General features: G+C 40.2%; 1 protein-coding gene across 1 annotated transcript in view; it reads left to right on the top strand.

The window, feature by feature from the left end:
* The window catches only part of Ints8 (integrator complex subunit 8), a 50,091-nt gene that overhangs the window by 3,039 nt on the left and 29,061 nt on the right, over nt 1-17,991 (top strand). Inside the window, exons 3-10 of the mRNA XM_021159236.2 lie at nt 1,835-1,975; nt 2,246-2,317; nt 4,031-4,082; nt 4,296-4,478; nt 8,802-8,909; nt 10,962-11,117; nt 14,935-15,035; nt 15,812-15,953. Coding sequence (XP_021014895.1) covers nt 1,835-1,975; nt 2,246-2,317; nt 4,031-4,082; nt 4,296-4,478; nt 8,802-8,909; nt 10,962-11,117; nt 14,935-15,035; nt 15,812-15,953 — 955 coding nt within the window. The remainder of the gene's footprint in view (nt 1-1,834; nt 1,976-2,245; nt 2,318-4,030; nt 4,083-4,295; nt 4,479-8,801; nt 8,910-10,961; nt 11,118-14,934; nt 15,036-15,811; nt 15,954-17,991) is intronic.

Here is a 17,991-nt window from a genome sequence, read left to right as displayed (position 1 = left end):
GGGTGTTCTATGTTTCTGGGCTAATATCCACTTATTAGTGCGTACATATCATGTGAGTTCTTTTTGATTGGGTTACCTCACTAAGGATGATATCCTCCAGATACATCCATTTGCCCAAGAATTTCATAAATCCATTGTTTTTAATAGCTGAGTAGTACTCCATTGTGTAAATATACCACATTTTCTCTATCCATTCCTCTGTTGAGGGGCATCTGGGTTCTTTCCAGCTTCTGGCTATTATAACTTTTTATTTATTTTTTAATGAATTAATTTATTTTATGTATATGGGTGTTTTTGATGGCATGTTTATGCCCCACAAATGTGCCTGGTGCCCTTGGAAGGCAGAAAAGAGCTTCAGACCCCCTGGGACTGGAGTTAGACCGCTGGGAGCTGCCGTGTGGGTGCTCGAGATTGAACCTGGGTTCTGTAAGAAAGCCACCTCTCCAGCCCATTTCCACTGTTATAAATTCTAAGGTCTTAACTATTTTTCCTAAGCAGGAGTCCACTGTATAGGTCAGGTCGGTTTCAAATCCTCCTGCCTCGGAGTTGGTGTCACCACACTCCGCTTCTGAAATTTATACTTCAGTCAGTAGAGTATTTCAAAACACGTTTTTTTTCTACCATATGTTCTTCAGCATTAAATATAATTTTTTAAAAGTAAATTTAATATTTTTTGGTTGTTTGAAACATAATCTTTTTGTTTTGTTTGTTTTGTTTTTCGAGATAGGGTTTCTCTGTATAACCCTGGCTGTCCTGGAACTCACTTTGTAGACCAGGATGGCCTCGAACTCAGAAATCCACCTGCCTCTGCCTCTGCCTCCCAAGTGCTGGGATTAAAGGCGTGCACCACCACCGCTCTGCTGAAACATAATCTTATGTAGCCCAGGTTGTTGTCAAGTGCTGTAGTGGAGGATGCCCTTGCCGCCTCCTCATCTGTCAAGTGCTCTAGTGGAGGATGCCCTTGGCTCCTCCTGTTGCCTCTGCCCTATAAATGCTGGGAATCTAGGTGTGTAGCACCATGTCTGATTTGCAGGATTTTTAATTCAAAGGGAAACCTGAGACAACAGGAGACATAAGTGTTCATGGTAATGTTTGAAACATTAAGATATACATGGTGTATATGAAACAGCTGGGAAATTGAGTACCCGTTAGGTTTTTTGGGGGCTGGGAATTAATTTGTGACTTCATGCATGCTTGACAAGTAAGGTGTTATTTGCTACATTCCCCAAACCAACTAACCAATTGATTATTTGATGATAAAAGTAAGTTACTTTTTCCTTTCCTTTCCTTTTTTTTTTTTAGGGGGTGGGGTGGTGGTGGTAATGATGGTGGTGTTGAGACAGGATCTCACTTGTAGACCAGACTGTCCTCAAACTCACAGAGATCCTCATGCCTCTCCCCCCTGAGTGTTAGGAAATGTAAAGTATTTCTGTCATTTTGTTAAGAATTCACTTCTTTGCAGGTTGTGGTGGTATACACGTGTTAAGCCAACACCTTGGGGGTTGAGATGGGGAGGCTACCAGTTTGAGACCAGCCTGGGTTGCATATAGGACCTTATTTGAAAACAGGAAAGCTAAATGTTTTAGAGATAATCTGAAATCTGTGTAGTCTGAGAAGTAAGGGAAGACATGAAAGAAGGTTGGTAATATGTATGTCATGGATGCGCATTGTTCCCTTTCGTGTTGTTTTAAGTAAAAGATGTTGGAATATGATAGGTAAACGTGCAGATGTATCTTTGAACAGTGTAGTATTATTTTCACGCATAGTAGGAGTTTGTGTTATGTGACTTGTGCAGCTAGCGTGCAGACATGCACTTTGCTTTTTTCCTCCTCAGCCTGTCTGTTCCGGTGCTGAACATGCTGCTGAATGAGCTCCTGTGCATCAGTAAGGTCCCTCCGGGGACCAAGCACGTGGACATGGATCTGTCAGCCCTGCCCCCAACCACGGCCATGGCCATCCTGCTCTACAACCGATGGTGAGCCCTGAAGCCCGCTGGCTGGCGCACAGCCTCCTTTCCTTGCACCATGGCTTTCAGAAGCTGTGCTTTTAAGGATCTCCTTTTGCTCCAAGGGTCTCTGTGGGCATCTTGGGGACTGTGAATCTGAAAGTAGAGAAATTTTATTTATGGCTTTGTAGATGAAAAGTGTACTACTGAAACTGTGGATGAAAGCTCACATTTTAAAAGTTATACTGATTATTATTAAACTGGCCTTTATATTAATTTTTTCCTTATCTTTTTCTTTAGGGCAATTAGGACAATTGTTCAAAGTAGTTTTCCTGTCAAACAGGCTAAACCTGGACCCCCTCAACTAAATGTGTAAGTTGGCTGACAGACCCATCACTGGTGACATTTTTCATCATAATTTAGAATTGTTTTATAGGTTTTTAACTCATGTTACAGAGGAAGTGGCACAGAGATAGGAGGACAGGCCCTGCATGGAGGCTGGGGTGATGGAGCAGGGGAGTTAGAGGATTAAGGATGAAGATTGTTTCCATATCATTAAACTGTCTTTAATGTGTGTCAATTAGTTTTGTACCTGGGGAAATTATTTTAATACTTACAAGTGTTAACAGTATGACGTTCATTACAAAAGCTTGAATAAATATGGAGTTTTAAATCCAATTCATAAATTCTAAGTGGTACTTCCTTCCACTTGAGAACTAGACACCATACTTTCTGCCTTGACATGACTGAGATTTACTTACTTACACTTACAAAGAGGCTAGGCTGATTTATGGCACAGGCTTTAATGGTTAGCCACATTCTTCATGTTCCAGAGTACAGTTGGAGCAAGTCTCTGTTGCTCTCACTTCATGAGCCAGAATGTCAAGGAAGTGAGGATAGAGCAGGGGCCAGTAATTACCTCTGGGGACACAGCCAGTGCTCTACCGCAGTACATCTCAGAAAAGCAAGCCACCTAGGGAGGAACTGCCAGGATTCCAGATAGTGGCAGCATTATACTAGGACATAAACAGTGACACAGTCTTTGTAATATGACCCGTTCCCTCCCTCTCCCTCTCCCCACTTTTAAAGATTTGTTTATTTTTATGCACATTGGTGGTCTCTCTCTGTGTAAAGGTGCCAGGTGCTCTGGAATTGGAGTTATAGACAGTTGTGAGCTGCCATGTGGTTGCTGGGAATTGAACTCAGAACCTCTGGAAGATCAACCAGTGTTCTTAACCACTGAGCCATGTCTCTAGCTCCATATGACCCATTCTCTATTTGGGGGCAGGGGGGAGGTGCGGGAGAAAGAGGGTCTTATTATGTAGCTGGCTGGCTAGCCTGGAACTCACTTATGTAGATCAGGCTGATTGTGAACTCAGTTGCTCCTTCCTCTGTGTCCTGAGTGCTAGGATTAAAGATTTGTGCCATCACTAAGATGTTTTATTTTATGCTACTGAGTGTTTTGCCTACACATATGTAATTGTATCATGTGCATGCTCGATGCCTTAGGGCAGAAGGTCTGGATCCCGTGGAACTTAAGTTACACTAGGCTTTGAGCCACTACATAGGTGCTGGAAACTGTCCCCTGGTCCTCTGGAAGAGCAACAAGTGCTCAGCTCAGGTGCTTCTAACAGCTGAGCCCTCTCCTGCCCCTCTGTGTCTCTTTAGACAAACAAGCTTTTGTTGTCAGTCGGCTTGATTACTCTTTGTAGGTTTATTTCCTTCCCTTTTTTGTTTTGTTTTAAAGTCAGGGTCTGATGTGGTTCACAGTGGCCTCTGCACTCAGTTTCCTACCTTGATTGGTCCTGAAGCTCCACTGTGATTTATAGGAGAGTTATAGGAGTGCTTTATGCTTAGTTTGTTTTGCTCCTAAATGGAAAGTTTTGTGCAAAAGCACTTGAGAAGGCCCTGGTAAATTAGTGATCGTCATAATAATATGTGATTTGTTTGCTTAAACCAAAAAGAAACTGTTAACATGCTTCAAAAAATTAACTTCATGCTGAAGAATGAGAGTCTTAAATTGAGACTTTTACATTCGTGTCTTAAGAGTTATATTTCAGTGATCTTCAACTGTTTCTCTTTTAGCATGAATCAGATGCAACAGGAAAAAGAACTGACAGAAAACATTTTGAAAGTGGTGAGTAGGGGCAGTGTTAGGCCTTAGGGACAGGTTAGCATGTAGAGATGCTTCTAATCTTAGGTGTCTGCATGTTATAAAGGGTTAAGTTGGATGTGTGCGTGTGTATGTGCGCGCGCGCGCACACGCTTGCCTGTACAAGTTGCTTTTATGAGACAGTCTTATCATGCACCCCTACTAATTGTTGTGTTTTTTTTTATTAAATATTTGAAGCTGAAAGAACAAGCTGCTGATTCTATTTTGGTCCTGGAAGCAGCTCTGAAATTAAACAAGGATCTGTATGTTCACACGATGAGAACTCTAGACTTATTGGCCGTGGAACCAGGCACGGTGAATGGGGAAACTGAGAATTCTACGGCTGGGTTGAAAATCAGAACTGAGGAGATGCAGTGCCAGGTATTTCTGCCTCTGATTCTGTGATTTAGGTTTGAATGTCTGTCTGTCTGTCTATTTATTTTGAAAAAACCACTTCTATTATAGCAAAGGTTAGCCTGAAACTTGATTTGTGAGCAAATTTACATTGGCCTCATAACTGCTGGGATTGTCAACATGTAGCACCATATGTAATTTACTAGATTTTTAAAAAAAAAATTACTTTATGTAAATGAGAGTACACTGTCACTGTCTTGAGACACATCAGAAGAGGGCATTGGATCCCACTACAGATGGTTGTGAGCCACCATGTGGTTGCTGGAAATTGAACTCATTACCTCTGGGACAGCAGTCAGTGCTCTTAACCTCCGAGCCATCTCTCCAGCCCTGTAATATACTAGATTTTTATTGGCCATTACATCCTAGAAAGTTTTATTGGCCTTTACAGGAGATTTTTCTAAAGAAAATAAAAAAAGTTTCATGAAGTTTGTTATTTTTGAAGTTNNTTTTTTTTTTTTTTTTGGTTTTTCGAGACAGGGTTTCTCTGTGTATCTCTGGCTGTCCTGGAACTCACTNTGTAGACCAGGCTGGCCTCGAACTCAGAAATCCACCTGCCTCTGCCTCCCAAGTGCTGGGATTAAAGGCGTGCACCACCACCGCCCGGCTTGAAGTTAGTTTTTTAATTTTTTTAATTGATTTGCAGTACATTCATATTAAGAATATAATTAGATCGCCGAAGACAACAAAAACTAACATTGTGGTAGGCTGAAAACGTAGGCTTCTGTAAAATAACTGACTTTTTTCTTTTTAAATATTTTATTTATTATTTTATGTAAGTACACTATAGCTGTCTTTAGACACACCAGAAAAGAGCGTCATATCTTATTACGGATAACCATGTGGTTGCTGGGATTTGAACTCAGAACCTTCAGAAGAGCAGTCAGTGCTCTTACCCGCTGAGCCATCTCTCCAGCCCCAATAACTGACTTCTTAAGGATCTTGTCTCTTTCTCTAATTTTGGGCCCCTAGTTCCTTTGACAATTTTCAGTTTTACCGCAGCAACGTACTACATGCCTTTTATCCCAGCACTGGGGAGGCAGAAGCAAAGGATCAAGGGCAGCCTGGTCTACAGAGCAAGTATCAGGACAGCCAGGGCTACACAGATGGGAAAAAAAGAACAACAAAAAGACATTTTAATTATCAATTGTCATTTTATGTGTTCAGCCTTCCTTTTCTTCACTAGATCTTCTGATTCGTTTTTTTATTTTGTTTTGTTTTTTGTTTTTGTCAGCTTGATAAAAGCTGGAGTCGTCTGGGATGAGGGAAATGCACAGAGAAAATGAGTCCCTCTGACTCTGCTGTGGGCAAGCCTGTGGGGCCGTTTTCTTGATTATGATGGATGCAGGAGGGCCCATGTCCCTGGTGGTTCTGGGTTGTATAAGGAGGTGGTGGTTCTGGGTTGTATAAGGAGGTAGATTGAGCAAGCCAGTAAGCAGCCCCTCCATGGCCTCTGCTTCATTCAGTTCCTGCCTCCGGGTTCTTGCTTTGAGTTCTGCCCTGAATCCCTTCAGTTACAGAATGTTAACATAAAAATTGTAAGCTTTGGGGCTGGTGAGATGGCTCAGTGGTTAAGAGCACTGCTCTTCCTAAGGTCTGGAGTTCAAATCCCAGCAACCACATGGTGGCTCACAACCATCCATAATGAGATCTGACTCCCTCTTCTGGAGTGTCTGAAGACAGCTACAGTGTACTTACGTATAATAAAAAAATAAATCTTTAAAAAAAAAATTATAAGCTGAAAAAAAAAAAACTTTTTCTCCAAGTAGATTTTGGTCATAGTCTTTATTCCAGCTATAGAAATGAAACTAAGGGCTGGAGATACGTTCCGAAGTTGGAGAGTTTCTACTCTTCCAGAGGACTGGAGTTCAGTTCCCAGCACCCACATGGCCGCTCACAGCTGTCTGTAATTCCAGTTCCAGAAGATCCATAACAGCAGGCATGCATGTGATGCATACATCTGTGCATGTAGGCAAAATGTCTGTACACATAAATAAAATATAAATCTTAAAAAAAAAAAAAACAACTTAGGAATCAACCTAAGACTCTAAAGTATGTAAGGTCTGCATACTGCAGTGTGTTTTCTAGTACAGAGCCTTGAGGACAATAGAAGGTTTAAAACACTTGTTGACTACCTTTTTGGGACTAAAATTGACTAAATGATTTTAATTTTTTTGAGACAGGGTTTCTCTGTGTAGCCCTGGTTGTCTAGGAACTAGCTCTGTAGACCAGGCTGGTCTCGAACTCAGAGATCTACCTGCCTCTGCCTCCTGAGTGCTGGGAATAAAGGTGTATGCCACCACTCAGTGCTAGGTCATAACTTTAAAGGCTACTCTCTTTATTTTACAAATAAACATGGCATCTTTCCCCGACTTTTCATTCAGAAAAGAGGTGGAAATGAGACAGTATTCTGAAGGTTGTCTTTTCAGTGTTCGGAGCAGCTGGAGATAATCATTTTTTCAAGACATAGTGAGAATTTACAAGAGGTATATACTTGGTTTTTGTTTTTTTGTTTTTTAAAAGGTAGGCTGGAGAGATGGCTCAGTGGTTAAGAGCACTGACTACTCTTCCACAGGTCCTGAGTTCAATTCCCAGCCACCACACGGTGGCTCACAACCATCTGTAATGGGATCTGATGCCCTCTTCTGGGGTGTCTGAAGATAGCTACAGTGTAGTTATATATAATAAATAAATCTTTTAAAAATGGTGATAGGTTTTTAAGCCTGCACTCTATGACTCGATGTTGTTTGCTTTTTAATGTCACTTTTCTTCATGTTGGTATTCTAAGAGTGGCTTACTGGACTGAATCAGGCTTCCTTGAAGTCTATACTGAACAAGGGCATCAATCTAAGACAGGGTTCCTGGAGGCTGGTGATGTAAATAAATTTGTAGAGTGCTTGCCTAGCATGTAAGAATCCTAGGTATGATCCCTTGCTTGCATCACATTAAAAATAATGGAGTGGTGATGTGTGCTTGTAGTCTCAGTACTCAGTTGTAGAAGCCCAGCATCAGAGCCTCATGGCCATCCTTAACCACACATTGAGTTTGAGAACCTATCTCAGAGCGGGGCCAGGGAGGAAGAGACGGAGGGAAAGGAAGGGGCGGCATTCTTGGAAAATATACACATTCTACTGTTAGAAAGCAATCATTAGAATTTTCTAGTCAATACATTTGTCAGTTTGTTATGGTAGACACTGATCCTTATCCATTTGTGCAGTGCTTCCTACTTCCGTTCTCTTCTGGGATGGGAGAAGTTTTTACCTATTGAAACTGGCAGCAGGCAACTGAACACTTTAGCTGTTGCCTCTCTCTAGCTTTGTCTGGCTTGAAAGTAAGAATGTTCTACAGATAGCTGATATACTTAGTTTAGGTTGAATGGGGAGCTTATAAATCAGAGAAGTGGAAATGGGCACACTGGTTTTGTCTGTTTTTTTGAATTCTGCAGGCAGCAGCAGTGACAGATGTAGTCTGCAGGGGCAGTGTGGAGTGCTGGAGGCTTTGGATAACTAACATGAGTTTAGCATCTAGTGGGGAGAATGGCTACAGTGGTACTGTCCCCAGAGCAGTTTGACTTGGCTTTTTTCCTGTTCCTTCTCTTATTTTTCTGACGTAATTCTTTGGCCTTCCAAATAATGTTGTATGTTACTTGAAATCATTTGTTAGTTTTTGTTTTGTTCTGTTCTGTTGCTTAGGTCCAAATTAGTGCCTATTATTTTCCTTTTGATTATGTTTTTTACTTATCTTCTTTTTCCTTTGTTATCCTGCTATTAAATATAAGTTTGAGTCAGGCATGGTGATGAGGGCCTTTAATCCTAGCACTCAGGAGGCAGAGGCAGGTGAATTTGAGTACAGCCTGCTCTATGTAGTGAGCACCAGGACAGCCAGGGATGTAGAGAAACCCTGTCTCAAAAAACAAACAAAATAAATGAATAAATAAATTTGAGTTTTATCCAATTTTGTTTTGTTTTTCCCAGGCAGGATTTTTCCTTGTATAAGCCTTGGCTGTCCTGGAACTCTTGGTGTTTTGTTTTGTTTTCCAGGCAGGGTTTCTCTGTGTAGCCCTGGCTGTCCTGGAACTCACTTTGTAGACCAGGCTGGCCTTGAACTCAGAAATCTGCCTGCCTCTGCCTCTGCATGCGCCACCACGCCCGGCTGTCCTGGAACTCTTATGTAGACCAAGCTAGTCTCTGCCTCCTTAGCATTAGATTAAAGGTGTGCACCACCACCATCCAATGCATCAACTCTCAAGTCCACAAAAATTCCGAAGCCAATTGGTTTTTATTGTTTCAGGTGTGTTATGACTTGGGTGCAGCATACTTCCAGCAAGGCTCCACAGATTCAGCCGTCTATGAAAAGGCACGAGAGAAGTTTTTTAGAACTAAAGAACTAATTGCAGAGGTAAGTACAGTCATGAATAATATATGGAGGTTTTTTGCTTTAATTTTTCTAAAGAAAAGCTGTGTTGGATACTAGAGTATAACTTGTTTGTTTTTTAAGACAGTTTTACTATGTGGTTCTGCTTGGCCTGGAACTCACAATGTAGACAAGTCTGGCCCAAGTGCTGGGATTAATAGATGTATAACACCACACACAGTTTGGGGTGTGGCTTCATGGTAGAATATGTTCTTAGCATGCACAAATCCTTTGGTTCCATCCCAGCACCAACAGTCAAAGCCAGTGTGCCCATTGCAGAACATTTGGAACGTTAAAAGGGAATAGTACAAACTAGCTTTTAAAAATGTGTGTTATTTTCATATTGTCTTAGTTAGAGTCTCTATTGTTGTGAAGAGACACCATGACCATGACAGCTCCCATAAAGGACGACATTTAATTGGGGCTGGTTTACAGTTTCAAAGGTTTAATTCATTATCATCATGACTAGAAGCATGGTGACATGCAGGCAGACATGGTGCTGAGTTGAGTTCTAATCTTAATCAGCAGGCCGCAGAAAGAGACTGTGCCACACTGGGCATACATAGCATGAGTGTAGGAGAGCTCAAAGCTCATCTCTACAGTGACATACTTCCTTCAGCAAGACCACACCTACTTCAATAAGGCCACACCTCCTAATGCTGCCACTCCCTATTGGCCAAGCATTCAAACACATGAGTGTATGGGGGCCAAACCACCACACTTGATATCTTAGTTTCTTTTCCTGTTATGTGATAAAATATCCAAAAACAACTTTAAGAGAAAAAAGTTTATTTTGGATCCTAATTTTATTTTGATACTGCATGCTGGGGTGTCACGACAATAGGAACTTGAAACAGCTGTTCATATTGTGTCCATTATCAAGAATAGAGTGCTAGACTGGCTTGGAGGTACACTCCTTTTATCCCATCCTTCAGGAGGCAGAAGCAGAAGGATATCTGTGAGTCAGCCTGCTCTATGTGACAAGGTTCTTTTTATGATTCACAATAAGAAAAAAAGATGTATTTTTTACATTCTGGGTATCAGTTTCTCTCTGTGTGAGGGTATGTGCCATGTGAGTGCTGGTTTACTTGGAAGACAGGAGATGGTGTGGTTGTGAGCCACCCACTGTGGATGCTGGGAACCAAACTCAGGTCGGCAGTGTGTGCTCGCGTAAGAACTGAGCCATCTCTCTAGCCTCAGAGGACTGAATTTTTAAGTGTAATTTTTTTTTTTTTAAATTGTAGGAACCTGGAAAATCAGCTTTAATTTTCTTTCCTCATTATACAAATGAATCAAATACCACCAGAGCTTACTTGACTCTCTCTATTCACCCGTGTTTTATAGTGCTAGGGCTCGGTCTCAGGGTTTGCTGCTTTCTGAGCAGGAGCTCTCCCATGGAGCTGCAGTTCTACATCTAGGCTTGTTTTATCTACAGCTATGAGGAATGGCGAAGTTTGTTGAAGTTTAGGTAGAATTACTTAAAATTCACTTAAAAAATATGTTGTGTCTTTACAGATGTTTTTGGTAGTAACATTTCCAATAATTTTGAAAGAAGATTCTAAGATGTAGATTTAACATTGTGTAGGCGTCTAAGAGTTGTTACTCATTATTACTGTCTTATTTTTCATACCTACTGAAGCGATGGTCAATTACTTCAGTCAATTAATCTAACATCCAGATGAGTGACAATCAGTAAAAAGAAAAGGGCCAGATGAGTGATAATCACTCTCTGAATAAATAAATAAAAAATAAAGGAAGGGCCAGACAATTAATAGCTAGGTTTTGTGGATCATATTCAGACTGTCTTGGGTATTTGTTGTTTTCAACCTTATAAAATATTTTTTGCTCAAGGGACATGCAAAATCAGATCACAGATTGGTCAATGAATAATGTTCTGCTGATCTCTGCTCAAAATATTTAATCTTGTTACTATTTGAAATTTTCTTTATTGTTTTCTTGTTAAGATGCACTAAGGAGTAACTAGTCTGTTGTGTATATTTCATTAATGGGTAATGATATATAACTCTTACTTTACAGATAGGTTCATTATCTCTTCATTGTACCATAGATGAGAAGCGCTTAGCTGGCTATTGTCAAGCGTGTGATGTTCTTGTACCTTCTTCTGATAATAACTCTCAACAATTGACTCCATACAGTGAAGTCCATATTTGTTTACGATCTGGCAGCTATCAGGTAAGATATGAGGTGTGATCATAGAGGTGCAGTTGACAAGTTTAGAAACAAACTATGTTCAGGCCCTGCTATCACTGTTTGCCAAGTGTGGCTTGGAGCCAGTCCTAAAAGTAATGTAATCCTTAATATAGTTACCTCATTTTTTGTTTGTTTGTTTCAAGACAGGGTTTCTCTGTATAGCCCTGGATGTCCTGGAACTCACTCTGTAGAACAGGCTGGCCTTGAACTCAGAAATCTGCCTGCCTCTGCCTCCCGAGTGCTGGGATCAAAAGTTACCTCATTTTTTAAGATGATTATGTGACTTGGATGAGACATTATAATTAGTCATGTGTGTTCACTGTTACTGATATCTTTTTGAAAGAAAAGCTTGCTCATCACTTCTATAGAGAAGCCTGAGATCTCATTTTTTTCTTAGCATAGCTTGTTTTGTTTTGTTTTTTGAGACAGGGTTTCTCTGTATAGCTCTGGCTGTCCTGGAACTCACTTTGTAGACCAGGCCTCAAACTCAGAAATCCGCCTGCCTTTGCCTCTGCCTCCGGAGTGCTGGGATTAAAGGTGTGCGCCACCACGCCCGGCTGTTTTAGCATACCTTATATACCATCTCAAAGAAGGGAAGAGTGAGCAGAAAGGCTTGTTGATAGGGTGTTCAGTTACAGACTCCCTTTGTCAGTGAGCCTGGTCACTGTCTCAGATTATAATGAATGTCCTGTCTAGGTACTTGTCCTCCCCTTTCTTGTTTGTCTGAGTTAAGGTCTCTCTGTTATGTACCTCTGGCCGTTCTGAAACTCAGTATAGATTAGGCTGGTCTCAAACTCAGAGTCTGTATTTACTGGGATTAAAGGCATATGCCACCAAATCTAGCTATCCTTTGCTCTTTTTTTAAAAAAGATTTATTTATTTATTACATATGTAGTGTTCTGATTGCATGTGTGCCTGCAGGCTAGAAGAGGAAGTCATCACATTGCAGATGGTTGTGAGCCACCATGTGTTTGCTGGAAATTGAACTCGGAACCTTTGGAAGAACAGTCAGTGCTCTTAACCACTGAGCCACCCCTCCAGCAATATTTTAATTTTTAATTTATTTAGTTTATTTTACTTATGTTCATGAATGTTTTGGCTGTTGGATTCTCTGGAACTGGGGCTGTGAGCCACCATGTGATTGCTGGGTCTTGAAGGTGGGTCTTCTATAGAGAGCAACAAGTGCTCTTAACCGCTAAGCCATCTCTCCTGCCTCTTATTTTATTTATTTAAATTTTGAATTTTTTTGAGGCAGGGTTTTCCTATATGCCAAAATGGCCTAGAACTGGTAATCCTGTCTCACCCTTCCAAATGCTGAAATTTACTTTGTGTTTTCTCCAACTAGGCTTTTATCCCAGGTTAATAATTCATTATTTTCTTCTAAAATTTCATTTCTTCACCAATCAAAAAATACACAGAAACAAAGATTGTAAACTTTTTCCTTTTTTTCTCACTTTTTTTTGGGGGGGTTCTTGCCCTTTTTATTGTTTTTGTTTTGTTTAAGAGTTGCTCTGTGTAGCCTTGGCTATCCTGGAATGTGTTCTGTAGACTAGGCTGGTCTCAAACTCAGAAATCCCATTGCTTCTTTGCCTCTGCCTCCAGTGTGCTGAGATTAAAGGCGTGTACCACTTTTTTTTTTTTAATGTTTTTTTTGAGTAGGAAATTAAATTTTTAGAAGTTGAATGATAGGTACTAATGAATTAATTACAGTTTAGACATCTTTTACATCTTAGTAATACAGGTTTATAGAGGGTCTAGTAAGTCTGTTAGAACAGCGACTTTCACCTTTGGGAGTTGAATGATCCTTTCGCAGGGGTCACATAGCAGATATCCTGTTTATCAGATTTTTACGTTATGATTCATAATGTTGGCAAAATTACAGCTATATATTAACAATGAGAATTATTTATGTTTGGGAGTCACCACAATATTAGGAATTGTATTAAAGGGTCACAGTATTAGGAAGGTTGAAAATCACTATATTAGAGTAAGATGTGGATTATAAGAAGGTCCTTTTTTTTTTTTTTTTTTTTTTGCTGAGTTTTTTGGGTTTATTCTTCTTGCCTTACCAGGTCCTTAATTTTTTTATTTTTTTATTTTTTTTATTTGAAAAAAATAAGGTCAGCTGGATGTGGTAGCATGTACCTTGAATCCTAGCATTGGGAAGTAGAGGCAGTTGGATCTCTGAGTTCAAGGCCTGCCTGGTCTACAGAGTGAGTTCCGGGCCAGACAGGGCTATGTAATAAAAGCCTTTCAAAAGCTCCTTCAAGGGATAAGGCCTGTGCAAATAAGACCTTTGGAACATTCCTCTTTCTCATGTTCCTGTGAATGTAAATAACCTCCAAATTATAGGTCTAAAACTTAGATATAATGAGGCTAAGAAGGGGAAAACAGGCACTGACGAGATGACTTTGCAGTTAAGAGCATTAGCTGTTCTTCAAGAGGTCCTGAGTTCAATTCCCAGCAATTATATTGGCGCTCACAACCACCTATAAAGGATCTTATGCCCTTTTCTGACACACAGTCATCCATATAGACAGAGCACTCATACAAAAACAACAACAACAAATAAACAAAAAACAAAACTCAAAAAACAATGTACATAAATAGCAAAATTAAAGAAAAAACGCCGTTCTGTTGAAACTCTGCAATGTATGGCAGTTGGCATGTGCAGAAATGTTTTATCTCTCAGACATTGTATTTAGGTATTTATTTGGCTAGGACTCTTTACATGAACCCTGTAAGTTTCTGTTTTGTGTTAGTCAAGCTACAATAGTGAAGCAGATAATGGTATCTCTCACAGGAGGCCAGTGGCTGGCTGACTTATTTCTGAGGATTCTTGCATTGTCATATTTTGTATGGAGGTGAAATGGTGGGGGATCTATAGCTTTGAGACCACGTGTTTCTTAGTGGCTAACTTGAACAGATATTCCTTTCCTCACATTATCCTCCCTCCTTTCCTCTTTCTCCATAGCTCAAAAAGACCTGACGGGGTTCACACGTAATATGTAGTATTTTCTATAATTTACTAAGTAGTATATTTTAGATCATTTAAATTTATTGCAGTTGTTTCTTAGCATGCTTTCCCTGGGAAATTAATTTTAATTATTTTAAGTTTTTTTTGTTTTGTTTTGTTTTTGTTTCTTTGTTTTTAGAAGTTTGTTTCATGAATAAAACCTTTACAGTTTATTTGAACGGTTTTTGTTGTTGTTCCTGTTGTATATTGATAGATAGATAGATACATTGATTGCTCAGTTGACTGAGGTACACTGTGCAGTTCAAGCTGGTCTTCACTTTTCACCTTCTGACCTCAGCCTCCCACATGCTGCAGTTAGAGGTATATATATATATATATATATATATATATATATATGATGTACTCTTGGCTTAAGTTCGCTGTGCTTGTGGTTTGTTTTTGTTTCTGATTAGAAGCTAAGGCTTCATTAGTTTCTTTTCTGCTTCTCACTTGTGGCCCTATGGTCTTTAACTTTGAGAAAGGAAGAACTATTTCTGTTCTTAGTCTAATTTCAGAATTTTTTAAAGAGAATGCTTTATAATTTTATTTTTAGATTAGGAGGGCTCTGAACTTTCTGTTGCCTCTACTGCCTAGTTCTGAGATTGCAGGCATGTGCCACTTCTAGTCTTAAGCAGTGCTGGCGTTGAGGCCACGCTTAGTTTGGCTAGACAATCAGGCCAGCTGAGCTACGTTCTGACCCATGGAAAGAAAGCCAGCCTGTCGGAAAGAAACTGCCTTGTTTTGTTTTGTTTACATGAGTGCAATTTCCTGTCTTTGTTCTAGGAAGTAGTGCAGATTTTCATTGAAGATAACTTAACTTTCACTTTACCAGTCCAGTTCCGACAGTCGGTATTAAGGGAACTTTTTCAGAAAGCTCAACAGGGGTAAGTTTTGATCTTTGAATATCAGAATAAGTGTTTTGTGGATTATGAAATTGCACTTGCAAGTTACCTACAAGTTATTAACATTATTTTCAAATTTGCTGATATAATGGACAAAAAGTGTTATGAAGTATTTATTTATTCATTTTATATGTATGAGTGCTCTGTCTTCATGCACATCAAAAAAGGGATTCAGATCCCATTATAGGTGCTTCTAAGCCACCCTGTGGTTGGTTGTTGGGCATTAAACTCAGGATTTCTGGAAGAGCACTCACGTGCTCTTAACCTCTGAGTTATCTATATCTCTCTAGCCTCTGTGAAGACACTTTAAAAAATGCTTATTTTTATGTATATGGGTGTTTCCCTGCTTGAGTATCCATATACCCTGTGCATGCCTGGTGTCTTCAGAGGTCAGAAGAGGGTGTTGGGTCCTCTGGAACTGGAGTTACAGACAGTTGTGAGGTGATAGCGAACCTACGTCCTCTGGAAGAGCAGCCAATGCTGCTCTTAGTCACTGAGCCAGCCTTCAGCCCGGTGGGGACATTTTACAGTTTTTTTTCCTCTTAGTTTCTTTTAAAAATCTTGCAGTGAGAAAGTTATTTGTAGTACAGTTCTTACACTTACTTAATCTTTAGAATTCTTTTTGTATTCTTTTTTGTACATATTTTTGAATTGGTATATGGTATTTAGTAGAATACTGAACGTCATAAATGTTAATTCTCAATACTGTTCATGTTTTATAATAAAAACATTCATTTTTCTACTTTTGTGTTTTGTAGAAATGAAGCTCTAGATGAAATCTGTTTTAAAATTTGTGTTTGCAACACAGTACGGGATATACTGGAAGGCAGAACAATTAGTGTCCAGTTCAATCAACTATTTCTTAGACCAAACAAAGAAAAAATAGATTTTCTCCTTGAGGTAAGGCATTTCCCCTATCTATGGTAATAGAACATTTGTGTTTCTTTTCTGTGCCTGAGAGTTGACAGAATTAACAAATTGAGTAGCAGCAGCTGCCTTTTCTCCTCCTCCTCCCCATCTTTCTCTGTTTTCTCCTTCCTCTCTTCCCTCTCCTCTTCTGCCCCCCTCCTCTTCCTCTTCTTCCTTCTGCTTCTACTTCTTCCTCCCCTTCCCTCTCCTTTCCTTCTCCTCCTCCTCCTCTCTCTCCTCCTCTCCTTCTTTCTCAACTTCTTCCTGTTGTGTGTGTGTATGTGTGTGTGTGTAGCCCAGGCCTCAGCTTCATTGTCCTCCCAGTGGTGAAGTAGGCATGAGCCGCAGTGTTGTGTTCTGCCCTTTACACTGCCCTTTCCTCCTTTGCCTCCTTGTTTCTGCTGCACTCTTCGTTTGCATTCTTTTTACTGTTTCACTGACTGCTCTGCTCTACTGCAGTTAGGGCTGTACCCTAATGGTCTGCTTTTTTTTTTCTTCAAAGAAACATTGTTTATCTATGTATTAAGCCTGCTGTGTAGATCAGACTGCCCTCAAATATACAGAGATCCACTTGTCTCTGCCTCCCAAGTGATGAGACTAAATGCTCACACCACCACACTTGCCTAAGATTTATTTTCTATGTGTGTTTATGTGTCTGCCTGAGTTTATATGCAGCACGTGTGTGCAGGTACCTACAGAGGCCAGAAGCCATCAGAGCCTCTGGAATTAGTTACAGGGAGCTGAGCTGTATGCCATTTGTTACGGTGCTGGGAAGTGAACCCGGTCTCTGTAAGACAGTAAGTGCTCTTAACTGCTGAACTGTTTCTCCAGTCCCCAACTGTTTTTTTTTTTTTTTTTTTTGTATGTTTGTTTTGTTTTTTGAGACAATTAACTACATAGCCCTGGCTGTCCTAGCACTATTTGTGTAGCTTGGCTGGCCCTGAACCCAGAGATAACTGCCTATGTCTGCCTCTCAAGTGCTAAGATAAAGGCATGAACCCTACACTTGCCTTCAGCCCCCAGGGCTTAATTTTTTAAAACTAACAATGTTGTATTATATTTATATGTGTATTTGCTTATTGTATATATGTGTGTGTGTGCACATGCAATTGCACACATGTAGAGAGAGGTCTGGGACAGCTTGTTGGTGTTGGAACTCAAATATTATCATGCTTTTCCAAGCTCCCTTACCTGTTGAACTATCTCACCAGACCTAAAAAATTTATTTCAGTGTTCAAGTGAGCATATGTACATATGTGTATCCACCTTTTTATGAGCTCAGAGGCTAGAAGAGGGTGTTAACGCAATTCACCTTCTGTCACCCTCTGCCTAATCTTTTGAATCAAGGTCTCATTGCTGATCCTTGAGCTTGTGGTTTTTCCACTGTGCCGGAAACCAGCAGGGCCCAGGAGTCCTCCCATCTCTGCTCTCTTGGCGCTGGGTTTCATGCATCTTCGGGGACACTGAGCTTGTTAAGTGCATGCTGGAATCTGACTTCTGGTCCTTGGGATCCTCAGAGTTACTGCTGAGTGGTTTGTCAGCTGTCAAATTTTAATTGTTTCCTTTTGAGATATAGGCTGATTGCTTCGCCTACCTGGTGTCAAACTTGGTATCTTCTTAACTTGGTCTAGCTAGTGCTGAGATCACAGGCATGTGGCACCTTGCCCAACTTTACACATTTATTAGTATGGACTTGTATTGATTACAGGCATGATGAACTTTATGTTTTGTATCCAGCATCATTGCTGATCTCTGAAAAGTTTTTCTTACTGGACTGAAGATGTAGCTTACTTGATAGAGTGCTTATCTAGCCTGCACAAAAGCCCTGGGCTCCTTCCCATCACCATGTAATACTGGTTGTGGTAACACAAGTCTGTAATGGCAGTACTGAGATTCCTTCAGGAGAATGAGTTCAAGGTCATTGTCAGCTACATGACAAATTAGAGGCTGCCTGGAATATATGGGACCCTGTCTCAAAGGAAAAAGAAAAAGACGACAACAACAACAAAAAAAAGCATTATAACTTTAT

The sequence above is a fragment of the Mus caroli genome, chromosome 4 (assembly GCF_900094665.2).
Source record: "Mus caroli chromosome 4, CAROLI_EIJ_v1.1, whole genome shotgun sequence".
Lineage (NCBI taxonomy): Eukaryota > Metazoa > Chordata > Mammalia > Rodentia > Muridae > Mus > Mus caroli.
The sequence above is the reverse complement of the archived record's forward strand: the minus strand, read 5'-3'. Positions and strand labels throughout refer to the sequence as shown.